The sequence below is a fragment of the Neovison vison genome, chromosome 6 (assembly GCF_020171115.1).
Source record: "Neovison vison isolate M4711 chromosome 6, ASM_NN_V1, whole genome shotgun sequence".
Taxonomy (NCBI): Eukaryota; Metazoa; Chordata; class Mammalia; order Carnivora; family Mustelidae; genus Neogale; species Neogale vison.
Window position 1 is genome coordinate 85,758,049 of NC_058096.1, and position 27,422 is coordinate 85,785,470.

Genomic DNA, 27,422 nt, shown 5'->3' on the forward strand with positions numbered 1-27,422 from the left:
TTTGAGCTAGATCTGTTTATAAGAAACATGGATTATACAAACTACTGTTATGGTCAACTTCTGTTAATTTAAGCCTTCTGTAAAAAAACAAGCTCTGTGTGTAATCTGCCATTTATAGCCATGTGTTGAAGTTATAATACTACGTAAAATACAGTTCAAATAGTCTCTCTCAGTCCACTTTGCTAGAAAAAAGAGGTCAAAATGTTGGGCTGGACAGGGAGAAACCAGAACTAAAGACAGTGTCACCTGAACAGATCCAGTGAGTTAGAATATTAGTATGTCTATACTCAAAGTACAGAATTGAAGAAATTTCTTGTTATGTTGGTTCTAGGTCAAACGCTTAAGGAAAATCTAAAATAAGCCACTGATTTACACTCTAACTTTACGTTTATATTTATATACATTAAAATCCAAATAGCACACACACACACCCCATGTAAAACATTGCTTTAAGTTTTAATGTTTATTTCCCCAAGACAGCCTAGCCTGCATTCTACTTGGATAAATTTTACAAGCTAGTTTTCTGCTGCTTCTAGTTTTAAACTTTAACCATGTTTCTGATGACAAGGAATGCTGCAAAAATACTCTAGTTCAACAAAGAGTTATGATCACAAAATAATTTTTATCCATTCTACAGTGTTTCAGAATTACCAGTTGATTTTAAACACAAAGTAGATATAGATGCTAATGGTGGCTAATCTGGTATGTTTCTTATAGCAAACTGTTGTTCATGCAACACTTGTGCTCAAAGGGGAAGGCACAGGATTTCCTACAATGAGCCACCTTATAAAGAGTTCTTTTTGTACAAATTAATTTATGTCACATTTAATTTAGTGTGCATAACCTCAAAACTGAGGTATTATTCCAATTTATAAAAACCACTTGCATAACTTTTATGCAAGTTTTAAAAATACAAAGTTTTCTCCCTAAAGTGGCTCAAAATAGATTGTTCATGGCTGCCTACATCTAAGATAAAAAGATTCTAAAACAATTGAACAGATTAGGCATATTATTAAAGGTGTTCAAACCATTACTTGATTTGTACATCTACTCAAACCTCTTCATCGGTCTTTATTCAGCAGTACATATGCACCAAATTCCATTTTAGAAGTTTCCATATCATTTTCATAGAAAACAAAGTTTGAAAACAAGTAACATTTAAACACAGCACGGTATTCTACCACAACTGAAACTTTTTTCTTCTTCTTCTTTACAGGACTCAACAAAATCTAAAAATGAACTATGCTGTAGATTTACCTCATGCAAAGATCTTTATGTTATCTCTGAAAATGAAAAGGATGGCTTTTTAAAGCACATTTTACTGTTTTATACTATTATGGCAACTTGTGTACTGCAACACAGTCTATTTTGAGGGAAATTTATGATTTTTTTCATGCAAAAATCTACACAAATTAGTTCTGATGATATGGAAAGCTTTTCATAGCATCAAACATTCATCTGGTGCAAATGCACAGGGAAACCTTCCTGAAAAGTTTTCTGACTTGAAAAGCAACTAAAAAGCCATACTAGGTAAAGTAAATAAAAACTAAAAAGAAAAAATAAAGGAGGGGGGTGGGTATAGGGAAGAGGGGGAGTAGAAAACACAGGCTGCAGAGTAAACCAATGTCTGCTGCTAAACCGGTCTTTGTTTTCATGTCCAGTGTACATTAACACTTATGATCTCACTTTGATGATTTACTAGGTTTGTTATCAGCCCCCTGAAGGCGAATCAAGCTTGCATGCGTTCACATACAGCACCACAACCATACTCTCGTACACAGTCACTCCAGGACTAGGAGTCTGCTTCATGAGTGAAGAGCCCTAGATTTGAAAGATGAACCTGACTCCCTATCACTGAGCCAGACATTCATTCAACATTGTCCACTCACACACTGCTTCATAGCAAGGCCTGGGCTCGGTTTCCTTTGACTTATATGGGCATCATATCCTCTTTTATGCTTACAAGGCTTGAAGATGACAGTACTGCACTTTCCCCTCAATTGATACAGAGTAAGTCAATGTTCCTTCTCAGGCACTGAAGATCTGTGACCTGTAGCCCTTTTTACTTTGAACAACCTAAATAAGCATTCATGTAAAGTTTTCGTTACATTTTGCCACTCATTCTCACTCGCACCCACTCGCCATCTTGACCTCATTTGGGCATTTTCTGTGATTCCAAATGAAATCTTCACATTTTCTTTCCCGATTTAATGCAGCAGCAGATCCCATGAGCCAAGCTTGATGGATCAAACCTTTTTATATATATGTATATATATATATATATCTCAGTGCTGCATTGTACCTAACTTCCACAACATCTTTCTAAAACTGGAACCCTTCTGTTGGTACGTTGGCAGATGAATTGAAACCAAATGTTCCACCTTGTATTGCCTCTGGAACAAGGCTAGGATCTTCATCAATCTAAAGAAAAAAAGAAAAAGTAAATGATAATTAGTTTTAAAGGTTACATAAATAACATTATAGAAATATTCTTATTTCCATAAAAAACTAAGACAGATGATGAAAGCCAACATTGTCCTACCACCTCTTTAGAAACACTTCGTGAAGACTTTCTTGGAGGACACCAAAATGAGAGGAAACTTAAGAGAATATGCAAGATAGGTATCTTCCAAAAGAGTGAAATATAAGTAATAAACGAGATGGTCCTACACCTCAAACTGAGAGGATACGCTAACATACCTTTCACCTGGGCAGAGAGATAAAAGTCGATGACATTAAAAAACTTGATGCTGTCACTTTTGGAGTAAATGTAATCTTTAGTTAATTTTTTACTAGCAACTGGAGACAAATGACATCTGGGCTTAAAACAGTAAAATAATAGCTGTGCTATAATGAGTATAATATATATGCAGGTTCTTTTTTGAAATACCACAAAAATCACTGACCTATAGTATAGGTCTTATAAATATGCTCATCGTCTGAATTATTCTTTTCACAGTGTTAAGAGATAACAGAGAACTTCATGTTAAGGTATTAGAAATCGTAATGTCTTGTGTATACCTAACTGCAAATTAGGATTTCCAAAAATCCAACTTTAGAACATGTGATAAAAGCTTCCCTTAAGAGAGTATGTTTTTCTGAATTTTATTTCTGATTGATTTAACTAGGATTATATTCTAAATAGGACTTAGGTTGATCATCTATAAGAAAACAGTTCACAGATTTTCTTTTCTACTATTGTCTCTATGCCAAGTTAATGTTTAAATCATATACACTTAAGAAAATATTTAGTAACATTCCACTTTTTGATAATGTAGAAAAGTTTGAGGTATATGAATTATTTTTTGAAAACATGAGAATTATCAAAAATCCACTGGTGGCTATATCTAATCATAATTTTCTAAGGAATAGCTGCTTTTAGATTTATTTTTCCAAAGGAGCAACATTAAAAATAAGTTAATACTTTAAATTCAACTACCATATACTGACAATATGAAGATACTCTTGCATACTACACCTTACATTATATGTAACTTATCTTTCTTGATGATTTACTGTTTCCATTTTATGTACCTTCAAATTTATTTTTGGTCATCTAACAAAAATAACAGTGATAGTATCTTCAAATATAGATTAACTACTATCATTAAGGATTTATTACAGAATATACCAGTATCACTGTTTTGCTTATAAATACGTTATGCTATTAATATAGAATTTGAGAATTATGAAGACACCAAGTGAAAATAGAGCCTGATTTGTCAAGTGTCGAAAAATTCTTATCATAACTCAACAGCAAAAAATACCACCCAATTAAAAAATGGGCAAAAGACTTGAACAGACATTTCTCCAAAAGATATCCAAAAGATGAGTAGGTATATAAAAAGATGCTCAATATCACTAGTAATTAGGGCAATGCCAATTAAAACCACAATGAGGTATTACCTCACACCTGTGAAAACGGCTACCATTAAAAAGACAAGAGTTAACAAAAGCTGGTATGGATATAGAGAAAAGGGAAATCTTGTGCATTGTTAGTGGGACTGTAAATTAGTACAGCCACTATGGAAAACAGTAGTTCCACCAAAAATGGAAAACAGTATTTCCACCAAAAAATTAAAAATAGAACTATCATGTGATTATTCAGCAATTCCACTTCTAACAATATATTCAAAGGAAATGAAAACACTAACCTAAAAAGACATTTCTAACCCTATGTTCACAGTGGCATTATTTACAATAGCCAAGGCATGGAAATTACCTAAATGTGCACCAAAAGATGAATGGATAAAGCAAATGTGATATATATACAGAGTAGAATATTACAGACTAAAAGGAAACCCTGCCATTTGCAACAACATGTATAAACATTTGAGAGCAAGTTAATGCTAAGTTAAATAAGTCAGACAGAAAGACAAATACTGTATGACCTAACTTGTATGAGGAATCCTAATAAAAAAGCTCATAGGAAAGATCAAACTTGTGGTTACCATGGGTAAAGGGTACAAGCAGAGGAAAGTGGAGGAAGGTGGTAAAAAACTATGAACTTCCAATAGTGAGATTAAAAAAAAAAAAGCTATTTTACAAGCAAACCTTCAGCATTCCTGTAAAATAAAAAATCCTCATTCTGTTTTTAACTACTAATGGCAATAAATCCATAAAAAGAAAAAAAAATCCTTAATTCTTTTTTTGCCCTTAGAACCAGTACTTTTTAATGCCCTGAGGGACTTTAAAATATTATCTCTGAAAGTGACATTATTTTAATTACATTCCAAAAAAGTGTATGTCCTAGCTTATATTATTTCTAGCCTTATGTTTGTACATAAAACAAATAAAACCATAAAATTATTAAATACATCATCTGAAGAGAAGAACTGATCAATGATCTCATAGGCCAATTTGTAGATGTCTTCATTTTCATGATTTTGAAGTTGTTCAATTTTCTCCAGTCCTGCAAGAAATTTTATGAAGTGAAACAATGGTAATATTTAAAACATAAGAACAAAAAATTTACAATAATCTTGGGACCACATAATCCCAATTTTTGGACAGTAAATCTGTGATTTTTGGGACTCTATTCTAAAGGTGAATCTTAAAAAGGCTTTATGCACAAAAAATAAGCATATTTATCTTAAAAAAAAGTTAACCATCTGAGAGTTTAAATTTGTATGTTTAAGCAAGCAACGGACATCTCTCTATTTAGATTACGTATAACCAATGTTTATAAGGAATAATAACATGGATTACTTTTGTTTGTTACAAGTTAAAAGCAGATTCTTTTTACTTTCTAGCCTCTGTCAAGTTTTTCTAATGATACATGTATAAAAATAATGAAAAAACTGGTGATTAATAAATACGAATGTTAAGACATCTGTTAAGTATTATGGAAAATGATCAAGATCAACCACAGTACTTCAGGGGAAGGGGAATTTCCCCATAAACATTAATGAGCTTATTAAATCACAGGCAGAAATATTAAAAAGAATATATAAACTTAACTGATAAGCAAAATGCATCTTATTTTGCTTTATAGGAGTAATAATTTTAAGGTTTCCAAAATAAACTGAAAACTGCCCTTTCATGAGTGTTCTTCTTTATCTATTCCTTACATGGGAGAAGTTGTTTTGGGCTCATTTTTCAGTCTACACATTCTTTTTTTTTCTTTTTTCACTCTACACATTCTATGTAGTGAGTCCGCTTTAAGTAAAGAATTTAGCTAGGGACGTCTGGCTGGCTTGGTCAGTGGAGTATGCAACTCTTGATCTCAGGGCTGTTTGAGCCCCATGCTAGGTATGGGGATTGCTTTAAAAAAAAAAAAAAGAATTTAGCCACTATGATTGGGTGAGGACTTGTTCTTTTCTGGGCTTCAGAAGCATAAAATTAAAATGCCTGCATGATAATTCCACCAGATGTTTCATGTGTACTTACAACTCAAAATGTCCAAACACAATTTATTACTTGCCTTTCCTCAATTAACCTATTTGTTCTACTGTATCCTTACTTCATGATAATTAATAACTTGAATGGAGACAAAGCCTAATAAGCTCCTTTCCCTCAATACTCGATCATCAAATCTCAAAAACCTCAAAGTCTCTCTCTTGAATCCTGTCATCATTTATTGTGGCCCAGACTGCTATATACCTTCCTAAGGTTTCCTGCCTCTTGTCTCCAACAGTCTCATTTCCCTGATATCCACGCTCCATTTAAAGATGCCTATCCCTTAGGTAAAAACTTTCAGTGGCTTGTAATACCCTGGGGCAGAATTCATTGGGGAAGCTTATATGACATAGATTTCTGGCCTTACCGCCAGTGATTAGGGCAAGGCTCAGATCTGGATTTTAATTTTTTTATAAAAATAAAATTTTTAGTAATTAAAATGTTTATGTGGGGAAAAAATAGCAGTAAAAATTTTAAACTATACTTGTTTTTAATTTTTCTGGTACTCAACTTCCCAATTAGGTTCCCTAACACTATTCTCCACCTCCTGTTCCTAACTTCATAGTTACGTGTTTTCTGTTGCTCTCTATGTCACTTTAAAAATACTTCTTTCTTTCAAGCCTCTGAACTCCCTTCACAAGCAAATTGAGAATATGGTTCTCCTACTCTTATAGTTACTTCTTTCATTTACTTCTCAACATCTGTCAGAAATAACCTTCCTTTTATGCTTAACCGGGTTGGTCACATTTACATTTCGGTCCACGGCTACAACTGAGTCTTCCATGTTTTATCTACACAGTAATTCTAGGTGCTGAAAGCTCAGCTGTGCTGTTTACATTCTAGGTGGCTCTGGCACAGAATCAGATTTGGGAACTACTGCCCTACAGAATAAAGAATCTGCTGTGCTACCAAACTTGTAAGACTGCAGGGGCCTGGTTGGTGGCAGTATCTCCAGTTTCTACCCCATACTTTGTGATTCAGCAACACTGAACTACTTATAATTTGCTGAATGCTAGGTCTCACCTCAGACTTTGCTCATGGTGTTATCTCTGCCTGGAACACCTCTCATCCCTTTTTACTTTATTAATCCTTATTCATCTCTCAAAATCCAGCTCAGGTGTCACTTCCTGCTTCTTCCAGGTATTTCATTTTGTTGTACATTTCTATTAGGGTAATTAGCACATTAAATCAGTTCATATTTATCTCAATGACTGAACTACATGCCTTGAGGGCAAGGACTGTGTCTTGTTTACCACTGTTTCCCCAGTACCTTTAGCACAGTGCCTGTTCAATACATGGCAGCAATTCAGTTACCTATGCATATGCAAGAAGCTGAGCAGGACTGTACATATAGCATATAATATTTACTTTATTCTGTTACTTGATAATCTAAGACAGAAAAATACAGAAGTGCTACATTAGTCAGAAAATAAATGTAGCTACAAAAAGAACATAAATGCTAAGTTACATAAGTCAGAAAATAAATGTAGCTACAAAAAGAATATTAAAGTGTGAAATAACAGCTTATAATAAACTTACCTCCACACTCTTCTATAAGATTGGCTATGGTTTCTGCCTCATCTTCAGCCATTTTTAATATATTACTTAGTCCATCAAGTACTACTTGCACAACTTGTGCATCTTTTACAGTCAGCAAGTTGCAAAAGGGTGGAATAACATTTTGTTGAATTAGATAGGCCACCTGAAGAAAAACACCATGATAAAATAAACATAGGTGAATTTTGTTTGTGTACCATATGATCTCACTGAAATAATTCTGACTTTAAAATTCTGAGTATGGAAACATGTCTCACATGTTATGTTAGACCATATTAGATTATTTTATTATTTTACTATGAGATTCCTTCTCCTTTTAATGTAGTGCTTTTCTTGAACTCAGGAAAAAAACAAATGAAAATGAAGGAATCATTCAACGTCATATGAAACATTTGCCTTAAGGAGTACTCTTTTCGAAGGCCCCTTCTTCCCCTTTAGGTTAAAAAATTGTGAAATCTGTACAGAGGCTGGATGATATTTTTTAAAAGCTACAACTGTTCAATGTTATGGTATCCAATGTGAGAGTGCTATAACATTTATAACACTCAAATACCTGGCCACCTTCAATTCATTGTTTAACTGGTTCTGTAATATTTTTATAATATTTTCTATCATTTTTATATTTTGTCATATTGTCATTTCCATGTATTATATGTATATTCTGCTCTGTATTCAGATTTAAGTGGATTCATTACTCACCACCAGTCTATAGCTTATCTGTGACAATTCTCAGCTTATTGTTTACCAGCTTTAAGTTCACTCGTTTTACCTATCTGTGAAATTTACCTGGAACCTTTGAAACTCATTTTGTTTTTGCCAGTTGGCACAATGTTAAGCTTTGTCACCCACACAACTCCAGAATGAGTGCCTCTTTAAACTTTACACCCTAGGCTCCTTATAGTCCTTTTCCTTAATTCCCAGACCTAGCCTTTTGGTTTACATTAGTTCCTTGCTTTGTTTGCTACTGGTAAATTTTTGTTGGTGTTTGTGTTCTCTTTGGTTATCTTCAATTGTTATGAGAATCTGTGATGTTGCTTCAGTCTGCCCCATTAAGCTAAAAAGTCCTGTTTTTTCCTATTGCTAAACCCAAATAAACTCTGACTACATATGTTTTGATCTTACCATGACCTATATAAATTTTGTAGGCCAAGGTGGTATAACACTTTTCATCTATAAAATATAATTAAAGGAAGTCAAGGTGACCCTTTTATATGGGGGGGAAAAGAAATCACAGAATGCCTGTTATCTTGCTACATTTTATATTATGATTTAATTGAACTCTAAATCTTAGAATCATCTGTACTGTTATTTTACCAGTTTTGAGAAATAAGTAAGAGCTGAACTTACTTGATCTTTCCTCCCACTAATTGTTAAGTTACTTATGGCCCAAGCAGCTTCTTTCTGAGTGCCAAAATCTCCCTGTAAAAGCCAAGGATACAAATTGCAACATAGTTTAAACTGATGAAAAATGTTGTCTGAAATTATATTCAACTGCTTATTTCTCCAGGTTTTTTCTAGCCTTTCTATATGCATACATATTTTTATGTAAGAGAAGATTTTGAATTCAATTTATCCTAAACCAAACCAACCAACCAACCAAACAAAAAAAACACAACACATTAACCCTAAACAAATGCAGACTCCCTTTTGTAAACTCTCCTGGCAACAAACTGACTTGGTATTACTGTTCAATTAAGTCAGATGAAATGAAGTGAGTGATAAAATAAGAAGTCAAAAAAAAAAAAAAAAAAAAAGGAAAACATACACTTCAATTTAATCAAAGAAATATCAAGTAATTCTTTTAAACACAAAACAAAGTTTTAAAAATGATGATTTCCACCATTAATGAGACTATTACATAAAAACATTACCCTCCTACATTACCTTTCAAGTACAAATTGAAAAAATATACTTAAAAATCATTTAAAAAGTCATTTTATGGGACGCCTGGGTGGCTCAGTTGGTTAAGCAGCTGCCTTTGGCTCAGGTCATGATCCCAGCGTCCTGGGATAGAGTCCCACATTGGGCTCCTTGCTCAGCAGGGAGCCTGCTTCTCCCTCTGCCTGCCATTCTGTCTGCCTGTGCTCGCTCTCTCCACCCCCCCCCCGATAAATAAATAAAATCTTAAAAAGTCATTTTATGATTCAGTAACATACTTAGTAATACATCTAATGACTACATGAGGTTCTCAGAGGTGAGAATCTCTAAGAACTTACCAAGAAATAATTTAAAGCAAAGGAGTATTATGCATCCTTCTAGATATTATCTTAGTAGCAGATTAACTAGACAAAAAGTAAAGCAACCAGAATTCTCAACAACAGTGTAATAAACAACTACAATAAATCTGCTGAATAGAATAACGACCTGTTGTTAAATATAAAGAAGACTAGCAACCTGGAAAAATGCTTACAATTAAGAAAAAAACTTATATAAATATGAGTAACAAAAATTAATACTGTAGTGGGATATCTATTTTTATATATCAGACTGATAAAATGCAAATATCTATCAGTGAGGCTGGTAGGATTGTAAAATGGTACAATCCTTACAGAAAGGGAATAATATTATACAGCAAAATTTACATATATGCCTTTATATAACCAAAAAACCCCAAACAAACAAAAATACTAAAGTAATTTCCCCAAATAAGAAACAAACAGAGGGGCACCTAGGTGGCTCAGTTAAAGCCTCTGCCTTCAGCTCAGGTCATGATCCCAGTGTTCTGGGATCGAGCCCCGCATCCCGTATTATCCTGCATCATCCCTGCGCAGGGAGCCTGTTTTCCTTCCTGTCTCTCTGCCTGCCTCTCTGCCTACTTGTGATCTCTGTCTGTCAAATAAATAAATAAAATCTTAAAAAAGAAAGAAAGAAAGAAAGAGAAATAAGTAACATAACTGTATACCAAGTTGGTGACTTAATCAAATATACAAAAATTATTTCAAGTGACACACCACCAATAAAATCTTAAAAAAGAAAGAAAAAACAGAAATAAGTAACATAACTGTATACCAAGTTGGTGACTTAATCAAATATACAAAAATTATTTCAAGTGACACACCACCATTTTAAGTACACCACTGATGGAATACATCCTAAAAACAAAATCCCTCAAGGAAATCTTAACAGTGAAATAGTCATGTTGTTAGTGGCAATATGATCTTATTTTGATAAATTTTATTATCTCAATATATTATAATATTTTATAAGGATTTCCAGCATAAGAGATAAAACTACAAATCAAAGAATAAAAAGCTTATCCTAAATATCCAGTGATATCTGATAGTTTCTTTTCATTCATGATCTTATGAATTCTCATGTTCACAAAATTACTATATATTTTCTACTTGTTTCTTTTTTTTTTTAAGTAGGCTTCATGCCCAATGTGGGGCTTGAACTCATGATCCTGAAAATCAAGAGTCATAGCTCTACTGACTGACTGAGCCAGTCAGGCATCCCTATTTTCTATTTTCTAAAAAACAAAAACAAAACCAAACATATTATCACCCATTTTGTTCACTCAGGCCTAGAAACAATGACAACCTTGTAGTAATTATCATCCTTAGGACCTGAACTATGACACTTATATACTATCTGCTACCTAAAAGGACACTCTGGAGAGTCTAGGTCAGAAAATACGTAAAAGAAGCTTGAGAACTATGTCATATTCCAAAGGTAGGAAGCTCTCAAAAACTACTAAGGCGATGTAAAAAAGACTCAGGCGCTAAATTTAAAGTTTCCATTGGTTAGGGACAATCTTAGTGTTAGAAAAAATAACTACAATGGACAAAAACTTACAAAATACAGATAAAAATTCCTAATTTCCTAATAACACTAAGGACTACCCCCTAGTATCCTTTTGAGGTTGTTAGAGAACCATGTTATTCTAAAAACTAAGTGAATAATGGGATGCCTGGGTGGCTCAGTCTGTTAGGCGTATGATTTTTCATCTCAGCTCAGGTCTTGATCTCAGGTTTCAATGTTCAAGCCCAGCATGGAGACTACACACACACACACACACACACACACACACACACACACACATAAAACAACAAAACAAAAACTAAGTGATGAGAAATTTATCTTGCTTTTCTTTTATGAAACATATTTCAGAGTAAACCAATAGCTGATAAAGAAAAAAGCTTTCTATTGAGAAATAACAGTTAATAAAAGAATGACAGAATTAGAAAGTCACCATTTTGCAGTTCCTAGTAAAATAAGGGATCCACACAATCATCATTAATCACTACCTGAAAACCACTAGGCAAAGACCAATGGACAGGTTTATAACAATCATTTGGAGTAGGCTCGTGTGCAACTGAGCTTACTCATCAATTTGAAGAGGACAGATGTAGGACAACTGGAGATAAGGTTAAAACAGTATAGGTCTTCTGATGTGAATCATTAGGAAATACAGAGTAATACATTAAGCCTTGCCTAAAAAACTGAACCAGATCTACCAGTTTATAGGAAACTAAGCCTTTACTACCAGTTTGTAGAACACATGGAGGAAAAGAAGATAGAGTTATCTTCTAATTACAGATCAATGTTCAGAAAAAACCCTCATGCTGTGACTGTGACATTTTAAATTGTCTCTTTCCCAAACATTAATGTAAGTATGAGAGATGATACAGCATATGATTAAATAGCACACTTACTTACTGTTTGATTTTGGACAATTTGTCTATATCATAGCTACTTCATCTGTCAAAAAGGAATAATTCTTAAGCTCATGGAGTTGCAGTATTACATGAAGTAATAGATGTGGAGTGAGAATAGTATGTGAGCATTTATAATCAGCAGTAACAATTATAATTTTGAATATTATCATCAGTAATGAGTTTTTAAAAATAATAATGTATTTTTAATAAATCCCAGAGTAATAGTAATTATTGGTAAAGGAATGATAAAGAAGAAGGGCTAGGGGTTCCTAAAAAGAAACGTGTTTTTTATACATAAAAACTGCTAGGTTCAAAGTTTTCACGTTACTACTACTTTACTGTAGTATTCATGCCACTGTATAGGTTCTAATTAAACAAACAGAGGCATATATTCACATAATTTGTTAAATTTAAATCCTTTTCCTCTTACTCAGATTATAACACAAGATGATTTTCTTACCTTATCCAAAAGGTGTATTATCATCGGTACAAGATTGGCATCAATTACTGCCTGAACCTGCTGCTGATTTCCTGCGGTGATGTTAGAGAGGAACCACACTGCTTCCTGCAGAACAAGGACCCCTTGAATATTTCTCATTAAAAATTAAAATCTACATCTGAACTAAATTCACTACATTTGTTACAATGTCCAAATGATTTTATTATGGAACAAGTTCTATAATAAAAATCTCAGGAATCTTAACTCCTCTATCCCCCCACCTTCTGTATTTACCCTGAACAAATTGTTAATGGCCCTATATCAAGTCATAATCAACCAAATCTTCTGAAAATTCTTCAAAACAATGTTCCCAAACATAAGACTCAAAAGAAGCTTGCCTGAACAAATACTAAGGAATCCATGAGCTGTAATATAGATACAAATCCAAAACTACTGTAAATGAGATTTAGCATCCCCCTCACATAATGTGCTTTATTCTCTATTTTATTGTGATCAAGAATGCTAGTCAAAGTTGGTAAATCTCAATTATCCATGATAATGGAGACAAGAACATTTAAGTAGTGGGGTATTTTAGTATACTTATTTATAAGTCATTCACTGCACCATTTCTCTCAAGAGCTAAAGTGGAACCAGATGTTTGATTGCTTCATTGGTCTACCTTAGTGATCTTTTTATGCTACCCTTTACACTTTAGTAGTGCTTACTGCTTTTGACAAGATGATGGCGGTCAAGTGGTTCACAAGTTTCACAGACAACAAATGCACACTAAGACCAGTTAGCATGAAATAAGACAAAATATCAACCTCATATCCTATGTAGGATATTACTGTCATTTACCAGATATAAAATAAATTTATTACATTACTCAACGTAAAAGGAAACATTTTCTCTATTTAAAACAAATTAGTAAACACATTTTATTCCCTAAAGTATTAGTATTAGCTAATGTCAAGCAGGCTCTTTGGATCAGATCACAGGACCATGTTTAATGAACCTGTTAGAGATGTTAGGGTGCCAGGCTACTTAGGTGAGCTGTTCTTGGGTTATAATCATCGGCAATGTTGTAATCAACAGCCCATGTATTTCTACAACAGCCTCAGATGCACTCCAATATCAGCATCACCAATCAGTGCCCCCTTTCAATAGCCTCCATGATCTCTCTCTCTCTCTCTCTCACACACACACACACACACTATTAAGTATCTATAAAATATTAAGCTTAATTACATGACTCACATTAAAATTTTCAAATCACACAACATTCAACACCCAATTATCTCTATTTCATCATTTCCAAGAGAGCCAAATTTGCATTGTTTACAACTGCTTTTATATACAAAAAAATCACAGAAATCCATGTTAGAAAGAATAAAATATTCTAACTTCTCTTGATGTCTAAATGATGGTTTACATTAATAATCATTATAGATACTTCTGAATCCCTAATTTTACGAATGAAAACTGCTGATACTTTATGTGTTATTAGGTAGTATTTAAAAATACTTACTTTATTTATTTTCTCTTTGGGATGTGTCAGAAGTGCTGGGAAGTGTGAAAGAGCATCACAGTTCAAAACTACTTGTGTTTGCTCATCAGTTCCAGTAACAATGTTGCCCACAGCTCGAAGTGCTGCAGTCTGAAACAAAAGATGTAATGACATGTTCTATTATGAAAGATTAGCTCTTTCATTCATGCCAACCTACTGTTTTTGAGCAACGGTCTGATACCAATTTAGGAACAAAGGAGTGAACAGGACAGGGTTATGGAGTTTACATTATTGTGGAAGATAGTCAATAAACAAATAAGGATAATTTTGAGTAGTAATTAGGGCCATAAAGACAATAAGTACTTTGAATTTTTGATTCAGTGTTTCAATAAATTACAAAAACACAGGGCTCTTCTGAAGGAGGGCAGGAACCTGTATGAGATTTCACTATCATATGAATTTGAATTATCAATTTTTTTAATAGTTGTATCAGGTCATTTTCTCTCAAGTTAGAGCTTTTTGCGGGGGGCTAATTTTAACATTTGGAAGACAAATGACTCAGTGTCCCTCCCAAATTGAAATATAATTTATATAACACAAAATTCACCCTTTTAAAATGCAGAATTCAGTGGTTCTTATACCTCCAAAGTTGTGCAACCATGATATGTAATTCCAGAACATTTTTATCACATCAAAAAGGGGTATCTGTATCCACTAGCAGTCACTCCCATTTCCCTCACTGGTTGGGGAAGGCGGTTCCTGACAGCTACGATGCCTGTGGATGTCTATTCCAGACATTTCATATAACTGGAATCAGACAGTAGGTAGCCTTTTTTGTCTGGCTTCCTTCACTTAATGTAATGCTTTCAAGGTCCATTCATGTTGTAGCATGTATCGATACTTCATTCCTTTTCACAGCCAAATAATAGTCCAGTTATATGTAAGTGGAATGTATTTTATTTAAATATTCATCAGTGGATAAACATTTTGTTTTCACTCGCTATTAACAGTAATAGTGCCATAAACATTTGTGAGCCAGTTCTTGTGTGAACATCTGCTTTCAGTTCTCTTGGTTATATATATATCTAGGAGTGGAAAATGCAGAGTTATACAGTAACTCTGTACCTAACTTTCTGAGGTACTATCACACTGTATGCCAAAGAGGCTGTACGATTTTAATTTCTATACATGTATAAGGATTCCACTTTCTCTACATCTTTGCCAAAACTTGTTAACCTCTTTTTGATTATATACATCCTGGTGTTTATGAAGTGGTATTTCATTGCAGCTTTGATTTACATTTCTTTCATGGCTAATGATGTTGAACATCTTCTCATGTTGCTTATTGACCATTTGAATATCTTCTCTGGATAACTGTATTTAAACATTTTGCCAATTTCTAATGGGATTTTTTTTTACTGTTGTTAAGAATTCTTTATGTATTTTGGACCCAAGTCCCTTTTCAAATACATTATTTGCCAATACTCCTTCCATTCTGTGGGTTTTCTTTTCACTTTCTTGACAGTCTCCTTAGAAGCACAAGTTTTTTAATTTTGATGAAGTCCAATTGATGTAGTTTTCTCCTTGGTTGCTTGTGCTTATTATATCAAATCTAAAAAATTGCTGTCTAATACAAAGTCATGAAAATCAATGCTTATGTTTTCTTCTAAGAGGTTTACACTTCTAGCTCTTAATACTTGGCTGTCTGACCTATTCAGAGCTAATTTTTATAAATAGGGAGCTAATTTCATTTGTTTACAAGTAGGTATTCAGTGGTCTTAGCTCCATTTGTTTAATTACCATTTCTTGAAAAGACTCTTCTTTGCTAATTGAATTTTCTTGGCACCTTTGTTGAAAATCAATTGATCATATGGGTTTATATCTGGCGTCTTTTTTTTTTTTTTTTTAAAGATTTTATTTATTTATTTGACAGAACGAGCAGAGAGAGAACAACAAGGAGAAGGAGAAGCAGAACAGGGAGACTGACATAGGACAGGGCTCCATCCCAGGATCCTGGGATCATGATCTGAACCAAAGGCAGATACTTAACCCAGTGAGCCACCCAGGTACCCCAACAGGAACTGCATTTAACCTGTAGGTAAATTTGAGAAGCACTGCATTCCTAACAACACTGTCTTCTAATCTATGAACATGGATGTTTTTCCATTTATTTAAGTCTTCTTTAATTTCTTTTAAAAAATGTTTTGTAGTGACCTAGATTCTTTGACAAATAAATTTAAAAGAGCAAAGAAAAATAGAATTGTAGAGTAACAGAAACATAAGACAAAGCTACTAAATGCAATGTGTTAATCTTGTTTAGAGGCTGATTTGGTCAAACTGTGAAAAAATATGAAGCAATCAGTAAAATCTGGATACTGACTGGGTTTTAGTATTAAAAATTAAGAAATACTCTAACACTACTGTGATATGTAAAAACACATAACCTTATTTTTAAGAGAAACTGGATGAAATTATATGCTATCTGGGATGTGTCAAAGTAATTTGCCGGGACGGAGCAAGTAGGGATGTAGAGGAAACCTACATGGTAGTTCATTACAACTATTCTCTTTTCCTGAATGATGGGGTTACAGTTGAAAAAATTTTAAAAATCTCTACTAGGTATCATGTAAAGTACAGAGGGCATCGAGAGCTGCTAAAGAAAAATTTCAACCCTATTTCTGAATGAAATCCAATATTAAAACTAATGATGCATTCTGAAAAAACAAAACAAAAATAACCAAACCAAATACCCATACCAAGACATAAGTACTACACTTAAGAAAAGCAAACTTAATTATTATCTAGTATGAATATTTTTTAAAAAACTTTATTTATTTATTTTAAAAGTAATCTCTGCACTTAACACAGGGCTTAAACTTACTAACCTGAGTTTAAGAGTCGTATGCTCCTCTGACTGAGCCAATTAGGTACCCCTATTAAAATATTTTAAATGTGCCACAAATACCGATAAATAGCAAAGTATTTATTCTATTCCTGAATTCAGCTAAGTGTTCTCTCTTTCCTTAAACTACTTTAAATTTTACGGTCTGTATTCTCCATTCCAATTGTACACAAGTATCATCTGAAGAGCTTTTTGAAGCCCAGGTTTCTAGGAAATATCCCAGATTTATTAAAACAATCTCTCGGTGTCAAGGGAAATATTTTTTTTTTCTTTAAGCTTCACAGTTGATTTTAATGTCCACCCAGGGTTGAGAAACAGGGAATTAGGTTAACAGTTTTTCCTTATGCTACTGCTAAATACACTGTTAAGTCATCACATAATTAAAGCTTGCTGTATCTCCTTTTACCACTGCAGTTTGACAATTACTCCTTATAATATTTGTCTGAGCTTCTCACCCTCTCTTTTTGGCTCTTTCTAGATGCAGGTTTGGGATAAATATTTATGTGGAAGGATTTAAAAATAAAAGGATAAAACAAATTTTAAAAAAGATTTATTTTAAAAAGATTTTATTTCTTTATTTGGGGGGAGGGAGGGATAGTGGGGGAGGCAGAGGGACAAGCAGACTCCTTAATGAGCAAGGAAATGCCTGGTGGCTTGGTCCCAGGACCCAGAGATCATGACCTGAGATGAAGTCAGATGCTTAAACAACTGAGCCACCCAGGCACCCCATTAAAAAAAGATTTTAAATAACTCAAAGGATATTTAGAAAGCCCCTGATCAGCATGTTTCAGTATAAAGCCTCTGATCATAGATAGTGCCAATGAAACTAACCATTAAGCTTGCCCAGTGCAGTATGGAGAGTTAAGAAAAAGAGGGGAGAAAAGGAAAAGAGTAGGAAAAATGAAGAAAAATAAGAAGCATAAAAAAAAAAACAAAGTATCAGTACTTGTTTCAGATGCCACCCAAATTACCATGTGAAGTTCCTAGGTCTAGCTTAGAAATTAGTAATCTACTAAGGAGATGCCTCGGGTGGGGTTTTTGGTGGGGTGTAAGAAAAGGGAAGGGGAGGGGGAATGGTTCTTGTTGACCTACAGTGATTGTACCTCATTTCCTCCATCTTTAAAATGGAGACTTAATACCTCATTCTTTTCATCAAAGATATGTTCTTGTTTTATTTCAAAAAGATATATGCACCCCTATGTTTTCTGTGGCATTACTTACAATAGCCAAGATATGAAACCAACCCATGAGTCTATAGATAGATGAATGGGTAAAAATGTGGTGTGTGTTTGTGTATATACACACCAATGGAATATTAGCCATAAAGAGAGTGAGATTTTGTCATGTACAACACCACATGGATGGACCTAAAGAGCATTAGGCTAAATGAAGTAAATAAGAGAAAGAAAAATACCATATGATTTCACTTATATGTGGAATCTAAGAAGCAATAGGAATAAACAAAAAAGCAGAAACAGACCCATAAATACAGACAACAAACTGATGTTTGCTAGAGTGGGGGGATGGGCAAAATGGGGAGTGGGAAAGAGAGGCTTCCAGTACTCTGATGAATAAGTCAAGGGATACACAGTATAGCATAAAGAATATAGTCAGGGGTATTATAATAGCATTATACTATACTGTAAGAGATGGGAACCACACTTGTAATGAGCACAGCATAACTTACAGAGAAGATGGATCGCTATGTTGAATACCTGAAACTAATGTAACATTGTGTGTCAACTATACTTCAATAAAAAAGATTAAATAAAAGATTTTTTAAAAAGATTTTATTTATTTATTTGACAGACAGAGATCACAATTAGGCAGAGGCAAGCAGAGAGAGAGAGAAAGAGAGAGGGAGGGAGAAGCAGGCTCCCTGCTGAGCAGAGAGCCCAATTCAGGGCTCTATCCCAGGACCCTGAGATCATGACCTGAGCTGAAGGCAGAGGCTTAACCCACTGAGCCACCCAGGTGCCCCTAAATAAAAGATTTTTTAAAAGATGTGTTATTAGGCTAGAAATATACTTAAACTAATGAAATTGTCCATTTCTGAATGCCATGCTTAAGGCAAATTAGTGGTAAACAAAGCAAAACACCATATATTATTATCAACAACAAACTCACCTGAACTTTAACTTCCTGGTGGCTGAGCAGAGGAACCAAGTGAGGGACTATTCCAGAGTCTATTACCATCTGTATCTGTTCATTGCCAGCATCAGTAAGGTAAGAGAGGGCCCACACTGTATCTACCAAAATCTAATGGATAAAATGAAAATTCAAACAGTCTTTGAATATTTTCTCACTTTAATAATTCTTTTTTTTTAAGTTTTTTTTTTTTTTTTAATTTATTCATTTGACAGGCAGAGATCACAAGTAGGCAGAGAGGTAGGCAGAGAGAGAGGGAGAGGGAAGCAGGCTCTCTGCTGAGCTGAGAGCCCGATGTGGGACTCGATCCCAGGACCCTGAGATCATGACCTGAGCCAAAGGCAGCAGTGTAACCCCCTGAGCCACTCAGGTGCCCCTCACTTTAATGATTCTTAACTATAGTTAACTTAAGGATAACTAATCGATGATTGTTTCACTACCTTTCTTCCTTTTCTGTCTCACCTCAATTCACTGAAATCTTAATCTGCTCTTTAATACTAAACACCATCATCTATCTCTGAATGTCTGTGTCGAGTATGTGCATCTTTTAGCCATATTTAGGATGCCTCAGTTAATTATGACCTCAAGCACAGGTCAGTATCCAGTCTTTTCTTTTTTCTTTTTAGTTTCCAGTCTTAACTCACAAAGAGTTTGATACATCGTTCATGAAATAGGAGAAAAAGACACTGTCTTTCACAAATGCTCACCCCGAGGCATAACAGGTCCAAAGACATTGTAGTAAGTACATACAGTTGTAAATACTATATGTATTCAACATACACAGTAATTCAAAACATTGGGGCTAGATGTAAACATTCAAGTTGTTTTCTAGTATCATTGGTATAATGTAGGTATGTCTAAAGCCAGTATTTCAGTATTAGAGGAGTATAGTAGTTTCATCTTTTCCAATCAGTTTGCTTTGCCTTAAAAAACTGGAGGCAACTTCTCATAGTGGAAGCGTCCCACAGTTGCAGACCAAGACATTAAATGCAACCACAGGTCAATCTGTGTGATCTATAATTAAAAACATTCTAGTAAAAAAAAAGAAAAGGCATAATTTACAGCATCTGCCAAAACCATTTATAAAAAAATCCTCTGTAATTAAATTAGACTAAAAATGTTAGAATTCTTAATGAACCTTATTGTGAAGTTCAGCAGGCCACTGTGTTTCACCTTTCTTTTGTATTAAGTTATAACCAAAAGAAAGTATGACAACTGTTAAATTGTTGCATAAATAGCATAGTTACTGACAAATATACAGGAATAATAACTGTGCCTGGAATTTTACTTCTGAAGCTTTTCTGGAGTATGAACTATATGTGTCAAAAGACAAGTCAGAAAATTTTGAAACCTTTTAAATTCTAAACTAATGTTTATGTTTAAAACATCTGAGAATGTGCTTTGGTGAGTGCTGTGAAGTGTGTAAACCTGGCGATTCACAGACCTGTACCCCTGGGGATAAAAATATATTATATGTTTATAAAAAATAAAAAATTTAAAAAATTTAAAAAAAATCTGAGAATCTCCTAGAAGAAGAAAACAACACTTTGTCACTGTTTCTTTCAAAAACTCAATAAAGTTCTTAGGCTATTTTTAATCTAAAAAGAAGACACCAAATCAAAGAATTCACACACATTAAGTGGTTATCAAAATATGTGAAAGAACTAAATTTCAATTTACAAATGTGAATCTTTTTTTCAGAGTACCAACATATGCCAAAATTTGTTGATAGAGACAAAAAATTTCAAGTTACTTCTCCAGGACTGTACATAAAATCCAGATAACAATTTTTTTAAAGGCCCAACACTAAACATCATGAATATGCTCACATCAAAATCACAACTTAAATAGATTTGACCTCTTATATACTTCTTGTATTGAAGTTAAAAGTCTATGATGAATTTACTAATCATAACTATACTGTAATTTAAGCATTTCACTTAGGATTTGTAGAAGCAGTTTTATTTATTTTTTACTTCTTTCATGGTCTGGTTTAAGAATTTGCTGCTAAGTGTTTACCTAAGAAGACTGCATTTTCAGTAAACATTATTATACACTAAACTACTCAGTACATATACTACTACAGAAGAACAATGACACTGGCTTGAAAAATTCAAAATATATTAAAAGCCAAGAAAACAGTTATAATCTCAACTGGATTGGGGTAAACAGGTGGAAAGAACATAATACAATCTCTGAATAAGGTCAACCAAGATGTCTGGTTTTTGGTAGGGGTATAAACTTTGAGATTAATCTTCTTTGGAATTCATTTAAAAGTAAAATATTAAAATTTCTGGTTTAATAAAAATACTTGGCACTAAGGAGCAAACCCCCCAAATAGCATGCATATGCATATATATATATATATATATATATAAAATTTTATTTTATTTATTTATTTTTTTTTAAGGATTCTAGACTAACGGGATCTAAAACCAAGTATCTTTAGAGCAACGATCATGTTCACCTAATGAATTCTGTCACTGCATGATGTAGTGGAATTCTAACTTTAATTTGTTCCATATGCTATAGAGAGATCCTGGAAAAATGTATTACCCCAGAAACTGAAAAGGAATGAAGCAGCTTATCAAACACTGGTCATCACCCCAAGCTGCTTTTAAGGAACCAAAGTTCCTGAATGTTGCTATGCACTGTATTCCTGTGATTTCTTTTACCTGTCATATTCCTAGCTTTTCTAACACAATGACGACAAAGCTGGTTTTATAAGCAGTCAGATTCCCACTTCATTCATACTTTATGAGGTGCTTTTTCCTTTGCCATCTGTGTTGGTTAGAATGAATAAGGTATATTTATTATGCTTAAAATCTAGTCTGCACAAACTTTTTTCTTGTTTGGATATTTATGAGTTCTCTCTACAACATGTGAAACCACTATCAGTCACTATAGATGGAAAAATATAGTAAAAACAAATTCAAGACCAACTGATATTCTTGGATTGGTGTATGCATATGAACACAAACCCATGCATAAGGCACAAGTATTTTTTTAATCTTTCAAAATATGAAATATTATTAGGCCTATATATTCTCTCAAACACTGGCCAGGCTATCAAAATGAGCTTCCATAAAAAGCTCTTGACCAATCAAAGATATAATTTTAGTGAGATGGATCACTAACTGGCAACTTTAAGAACTTCCAAAATGAGTTTTTAACTGCCCCAACTCTCCACATACGTTATAGCCCAGACCAAAATATAGTTGGGCTTGATTTCTTCACTGTAAATTATATTTGTGATAAAGACAAAGTAAATACAATAATAGTAAGCTATGTTATTACAACTCTTGAAATGGAAAAACCTAATTGAGTACATGAACATTATGTCCAGTACAACATTTTCTTCCCTATGTCATAGGGGCAACCCTAGACATACATATTATACACATAAAAAATACTCACATTTACGTCCGTGTGATGAATTAAGACACAAAGAGCTGGAAGAATCTGAAGAGAGAAATATATAGATTTAAAAACATACATAATGGTATCCAGTTTAGTTAAAAAACAAAAAGACAAAACACAAAACATCTGTTTACCTCCTGAATGGTTTCCATTGGGGGTGGTGGATCTTTATGGCGACATAAGTTGACCATTACCCAAGTAACATTCCTTAAGAATGTTATAGGAATAGATGGGCTTATGAAGGAAAGTAAAGGTTTCACAACTCCAAGACTTATGACATAATCCCTACACTGTGGTCCATCACCTGTAGGAAGGAGTGAAAATACACTGACAATAAGGAATTAAGAAAACATAAAGCACTGGGTTGAATATGTTGCTTTCTGTATTTTAACCAGACACACTAGTTTTATATAGAAGTTTTAGACAACAATAACCAAGTTCTCATTTTAGTTCTCTGAGACAAGAAAAGCAAAATAAAGTAGTAAGATATTTTTTGCACATTATTCACTTATTCAATAGATTTATAAACTGTTCACCTATGGGGCACCGGGATGGCTCAGTGGGTTAAAGCCTCTGCTCCGGTCATGATCCCAAGGTCCTGGGACTGAGTCCCACATCGGGCTCTCTGCTCAGCAGGGAGCCTGCTTCCCGACCCCCGCCTCTCTCTGCCTGCCTCTCAGCCTACTTGTGATCTCTGTCTGTCAAATAAATAAAAAAAATAAAAAATAAAAAAATTGTTCACCTATGTTTTTGTGCCATTAAAAATTAGAAGCCTAAGGATCCTTTAGAGTACTTTTTGAGCAGAGGACTGTTGCTTTTATTTTCTCTCAATGGTATTCTCAGTTTAACAAACTTTTATGTAATTAAAAAAAAATGTATGCATATATATCAAAATATTACTAGAAAAAAGTTGTAGAATTTATACTTATGATCCAATATCAGAGTACCAAAAGTATTAACTATAAATTATTCTACACATTAAAAAAACTACTCCCAAAATAAAATACAGAAAGAAAAATCTATGTCAAAAGAAGGAGGGGATGAATCAGTATCACTAGAGCCGTGGGTTCCCACAGTGGCCCTAACCAAATCTGTTAAACAAGCTCTGTGGATCCAGAATTGGGGTTTTAATAAGCCCCTTCATATGATTCTGAAAATAGGCTAAAGTTTGAGAATCGCTGCCTTAGTGAACTGTTAAATGTAATTTCTGTTATCTATAGCATCACTGTAATTTCTAGCATTAAACCCATATTAAGTATTACATTCTATAAATGAAAACCCTTTTCCTTGCACTGTAATATTTCGAGATAAAAATGTCTATTCTTTTGGCATCCATGTATTCTAATTGTTTTACAATGTCACTGGAATTAAAAACCAAAGATCAAGATGTTGCATTAACAGTTATAAATCTAAAGTTGGTATAAAAGCAAAGGGGTGAAGGAATCTGGATACACAAATGATAGCATTCCTAACAGCAATATACCATATGTGAAGAACAGTTTACAGAGAAATTCTCCCATTTTAATCATGGAACGCTAACCATCCCCTGCATTCTATCCTTGCCCCCAAAGAGTAATACAGAAGACGTACATGAAAGTAATACTGACTACATCCATGCAAGAACAATAAACTTCAACAGCAAGGGACATAATACATTCACACCCCAGATTTTTTTCCATTCTCTACTCACTGAAGGATAGTTCTTCAAATTTTTGAGTTTGGGTCAAGTCTGTTTATAGTTTAAAAACATAACTTGAAATATTAGAATTGTCTTTAATTATTCTTACAATTATGTCAGAGAAAACCTGGGAGGTACAGTAATCATGGTATTTAACATTTAATGACCCTGTCTATAAAGCTACAAATACCTCCTCATGATGATAATGGATAACATTACTGTCTTTTACTGTACTAAAATTCAGGAAAGACAGTAAAAATTTCAATTAAGACTCTTTTTAGAACTGTCATTATGGAGAAAAAGTGTTGGTTTACGTTGCGCATATTCCTTTTTACTAGTTTCTATGACAGTGGAGAAAGTTAAGGAATAAAATAGATCCATCAACATAATAAAGGAGGGAGAGGAAATATATTATCACATACATATTTCATAATTATTGAAATAATTAAGAGTTGACTATATACAAAAAGATACTATGGTATCATAAGCAACAAAAATGTTCACTCTGTTTATAATAGATTTATACTTAAAACAGCTATAATTTCTATAAATTATTGCACAAAAACCAGTACTAAAAAGACACACTTGTTTTTCTTTTTCAACTACTGGCAGTCATTTTTATTATACAGTATCTGATAACAATTGTTGGACTAGTATTACAAGTTTTATACAAACCTATGATATTTCCCAGTGCCCACACTGCTTGCTCACAGACATTTTGATGGGGTGAATGTAGAAGCCTCAGGAAAAGTGGCACGGCATCTGAAGGAGGAAAACATAAATTAACATTTAAGTTTAAAGACAGTCTTAGAGGCCAATTATATCTCATAATATTGGGGGAAAAAAAAGGATTGAAGATACTATACTCTAAACCAAAAGTCAATCTTTTCTTTGCTGAATCTAAGAAGAAAGGAACCTATCAAAAATATATTTAACATATATATCTATTAAATGATTTTCTCTAGAATAACAGTAGTGGAAAACTTTTGATTAGCAAACCACTTACCCAGCATCAAAATGACAGTTTTAAGATACAAATATCAAATCAAGCTGGTAAATTTTCATTCATAATTAAACCTGAATAAAATTCCAAATTAAAAATCAATTCCTAAAAATAAAGTAGATTAATTCATTCCTTATAGATTCAAGCATTATTCTCAAACTCAGAGAAAAAAAGCGACTCCAACTGTTGAAGTACCTTTTGAATACAGAAATTTAACAGGAGGGTGCAGTTCAAGATGGTGGCTGATCTCAGCTTCTACCATGGACACCAAATCTATAGCTACATATACAAGCAGCCCAACAGTTCCTCCACAACAAAGGATAAAAAAGTCACACTGAGATGGACAGGAGAGGCAGAGACTAAGGTCCTAACAAAGCTATGCCCTACAACCTAGCAGCGACCTACAAGCGGAGAGATTTCATAAATACGGAGCATTCCCTGATGAGTGAGAGGTTAGAGCACCAAAACAGGCACCTGAACCCTGTGGACCTACACCAGAGACAAACTCCCAAAACGGCTGGCTTTGAAAACCAACAGGACTATCATACAAGAGCCCCAAAGGGCTGCAGAAAACCAGGACTATGCTCTTAAGAGACCACCTGCCCAATGCTCCAGGCTCCAGCACAAAAGCAGTGGGCTGAAAAGTGCCTAGAACATATGTAAAAGAGGTTCCCTGGCCAACTTTAAAGCAACTGTCTAAGAAATAAGGGTCTACTGGAAATTCCTCCAGGGATGGAGGTGCTGACAGGTGCCATTTTTTACACACTCTACCTAGCTAGTGATACCTGCACCACCCCTGCACCTCAGGCACAGAGCACTGCTACAGTTCCTCCCCACCAAACCTGGTGGGATAGTTCATCCTGGCCTGGCATGCCCCTGTGGCCCTGCCAAAGCTGGCAGAAGCACAAAAGTCCACATAAGGGACACCCCTTGAATGCTTGGCACTGGTAGCTGGGAGTAGGAGGGTATTCGGCATTTCTGGGCTCCACAGGAGTGAAACAATCTCTGGCTACCACCCCCAAAGGATAGCACAGACAGCTGACTGAAACACATGCTTCCAGTGACCATTCCTTTAAGACTGGGAGAGGTAGCTGTTTCACCTAATACATAAAAACAAACACAGAAAGTCAAGTTACATAAGTAAACTGAAGAACAGAATGAAATAAAACCCCAGAAAAACACTTTACTGAAATGGAGAAAGTTTACCTGATAAAGAGTTCAAAACAATGGTCATAAAGGTGCTCCCGAATCTTGGGAGAAAATGGATGAACACAGAAAAAATATCAGCAGACAGACAGAAAATATAAGAATGTACCAAACAAAAGTCACAGAGCTGAAGAACACAATAACTGAACCGAAAGACAGAGTAGAGGCATTCAACAACAGATAAGGATAAAGCAGAAGGAAGGATCAGTGACCTGGAAGACAAGGCAGTGGAACTCACCTAAACAGAGCAGCAAAACAAAAAAGAATTTTTTAATTTTGTTTAAAAATTTTATTTATTGGGGTGCCTGGGTGGCTCAGTGGGTTAAGCCTCTGCCTTCGGCTCAGGTCATGATCTCAGGGTCCTGGGATCGAGCCCCACATCGGGCTCTCTGCTCAGTGGGGAGCCTGCTTCCTCCTCTCTCTCTGCCTGTCTCTCTGCCTACTTGTGATCTCTCTCTCTCTCTGTGTCAAATAAATAAATACATAAATCTTAAAAAAAAAAAAAGATTTATTTATTTGACAGAGAGAAAGACATGGAGAGAGGGAACACAAGCAGGGGGTGGGGGAGAGGGAGAAGCAGGCTTCCTACAAAGCAGGAAGCCAGATGTGGAGCTCGATCCCAGGACCCTGGGATCATGACCTCTGCTGAAGGCAGATGCTTAATGACTGACCCACCCAGGCACCCCACAAAAAAGAATTTAAAAAAGTGAAGATATCTTAAGGGACCTGTAGGACAACAGCAAGGGGAACAACGTTCCCATAATGGGGTCCCAAAAGGAGAAGAGAGAAAGAAAGATACAGAAAACTTGTGAAGAAACAATGGCTAAAAACTTTATTTACTTGGGGAAGGAAAGAGATATCCAGATCTGGGAAGTCAGATTACAAATAAAATGAACCCAAAAAGAGCCATACCAACACACCTTATAATTAAAATGGCAAGAGTTTATCTAAAGATAAAGACGGTATCTTAAAAGTGGCAAGAGAACAACTTGTTGCATACAAGAAA

The 27,422-nt window shown here is 34.4% G+C and overlaps 1 protein-coding gene and 1 non-coding gene across 3 annotated transcripts in view; both read right to left on the reverse strand.

Annotated features, from left to right (window-relative positions):
* Window positions 1-1,807: 1,807 nt before the first annotated feature.
* The window catches only part of KPNA4 (karyopherin subunit alpha 4), a 56,783-nt gene continuing 31,168 nt past the window's right edge, over window positions 1,808-27,422 (reverse strand). For both annotated transcript variants that reach the window (XM_044251706.1, XM_044251707.1), the window contains 10 exons: window positions 24,883-24,969; window positions 22,664-22,833; window positions 22,527-22,571; window positions 19,089-19,220; window positions 14,081-14,209; window positions 12,574-12,678; window positions 8,803-8,874; window positions 7,438-7,600; window positions 4,818-4,912; window positions 1,808-2,421 (listed from right to left, as the gene is read on the reverse strand). In XM_044251706.1, the coding sequence (XP_044107641.1) occupies window positions 2,323-2,421; window positions 4,818-4,912; window positions 7,438-7,600; window positions 8,803-8,874; window positions 12,574-12,678; window positions 14,081-14,209; window positions 19,089-19,220; window positions 22,527-22,571; window positions 22,664-22,833; window positions 24,883-24,969 (1,097 nt within the window). In that variant the 3' untranslated portion in view covers window positions 1,808-2,322. The remainder of the gene's footprint in view (window positions 2,422-4,817; window positions 4,913-7,437; window positions 7,601-8,802; window positions 8,875-12,573; window positions 12,679-14,080; window positions 14,210-19,088; window positions 19,221-22,526; window positions 22,572-22,663; window positions 22,834-24,882; window positions 24,970-27,422) is intronic.
* LOC122911090 lies at window positions 13,535-13,869 on the reverse strand. Its single transcript, XR_006385411.1, has one exon.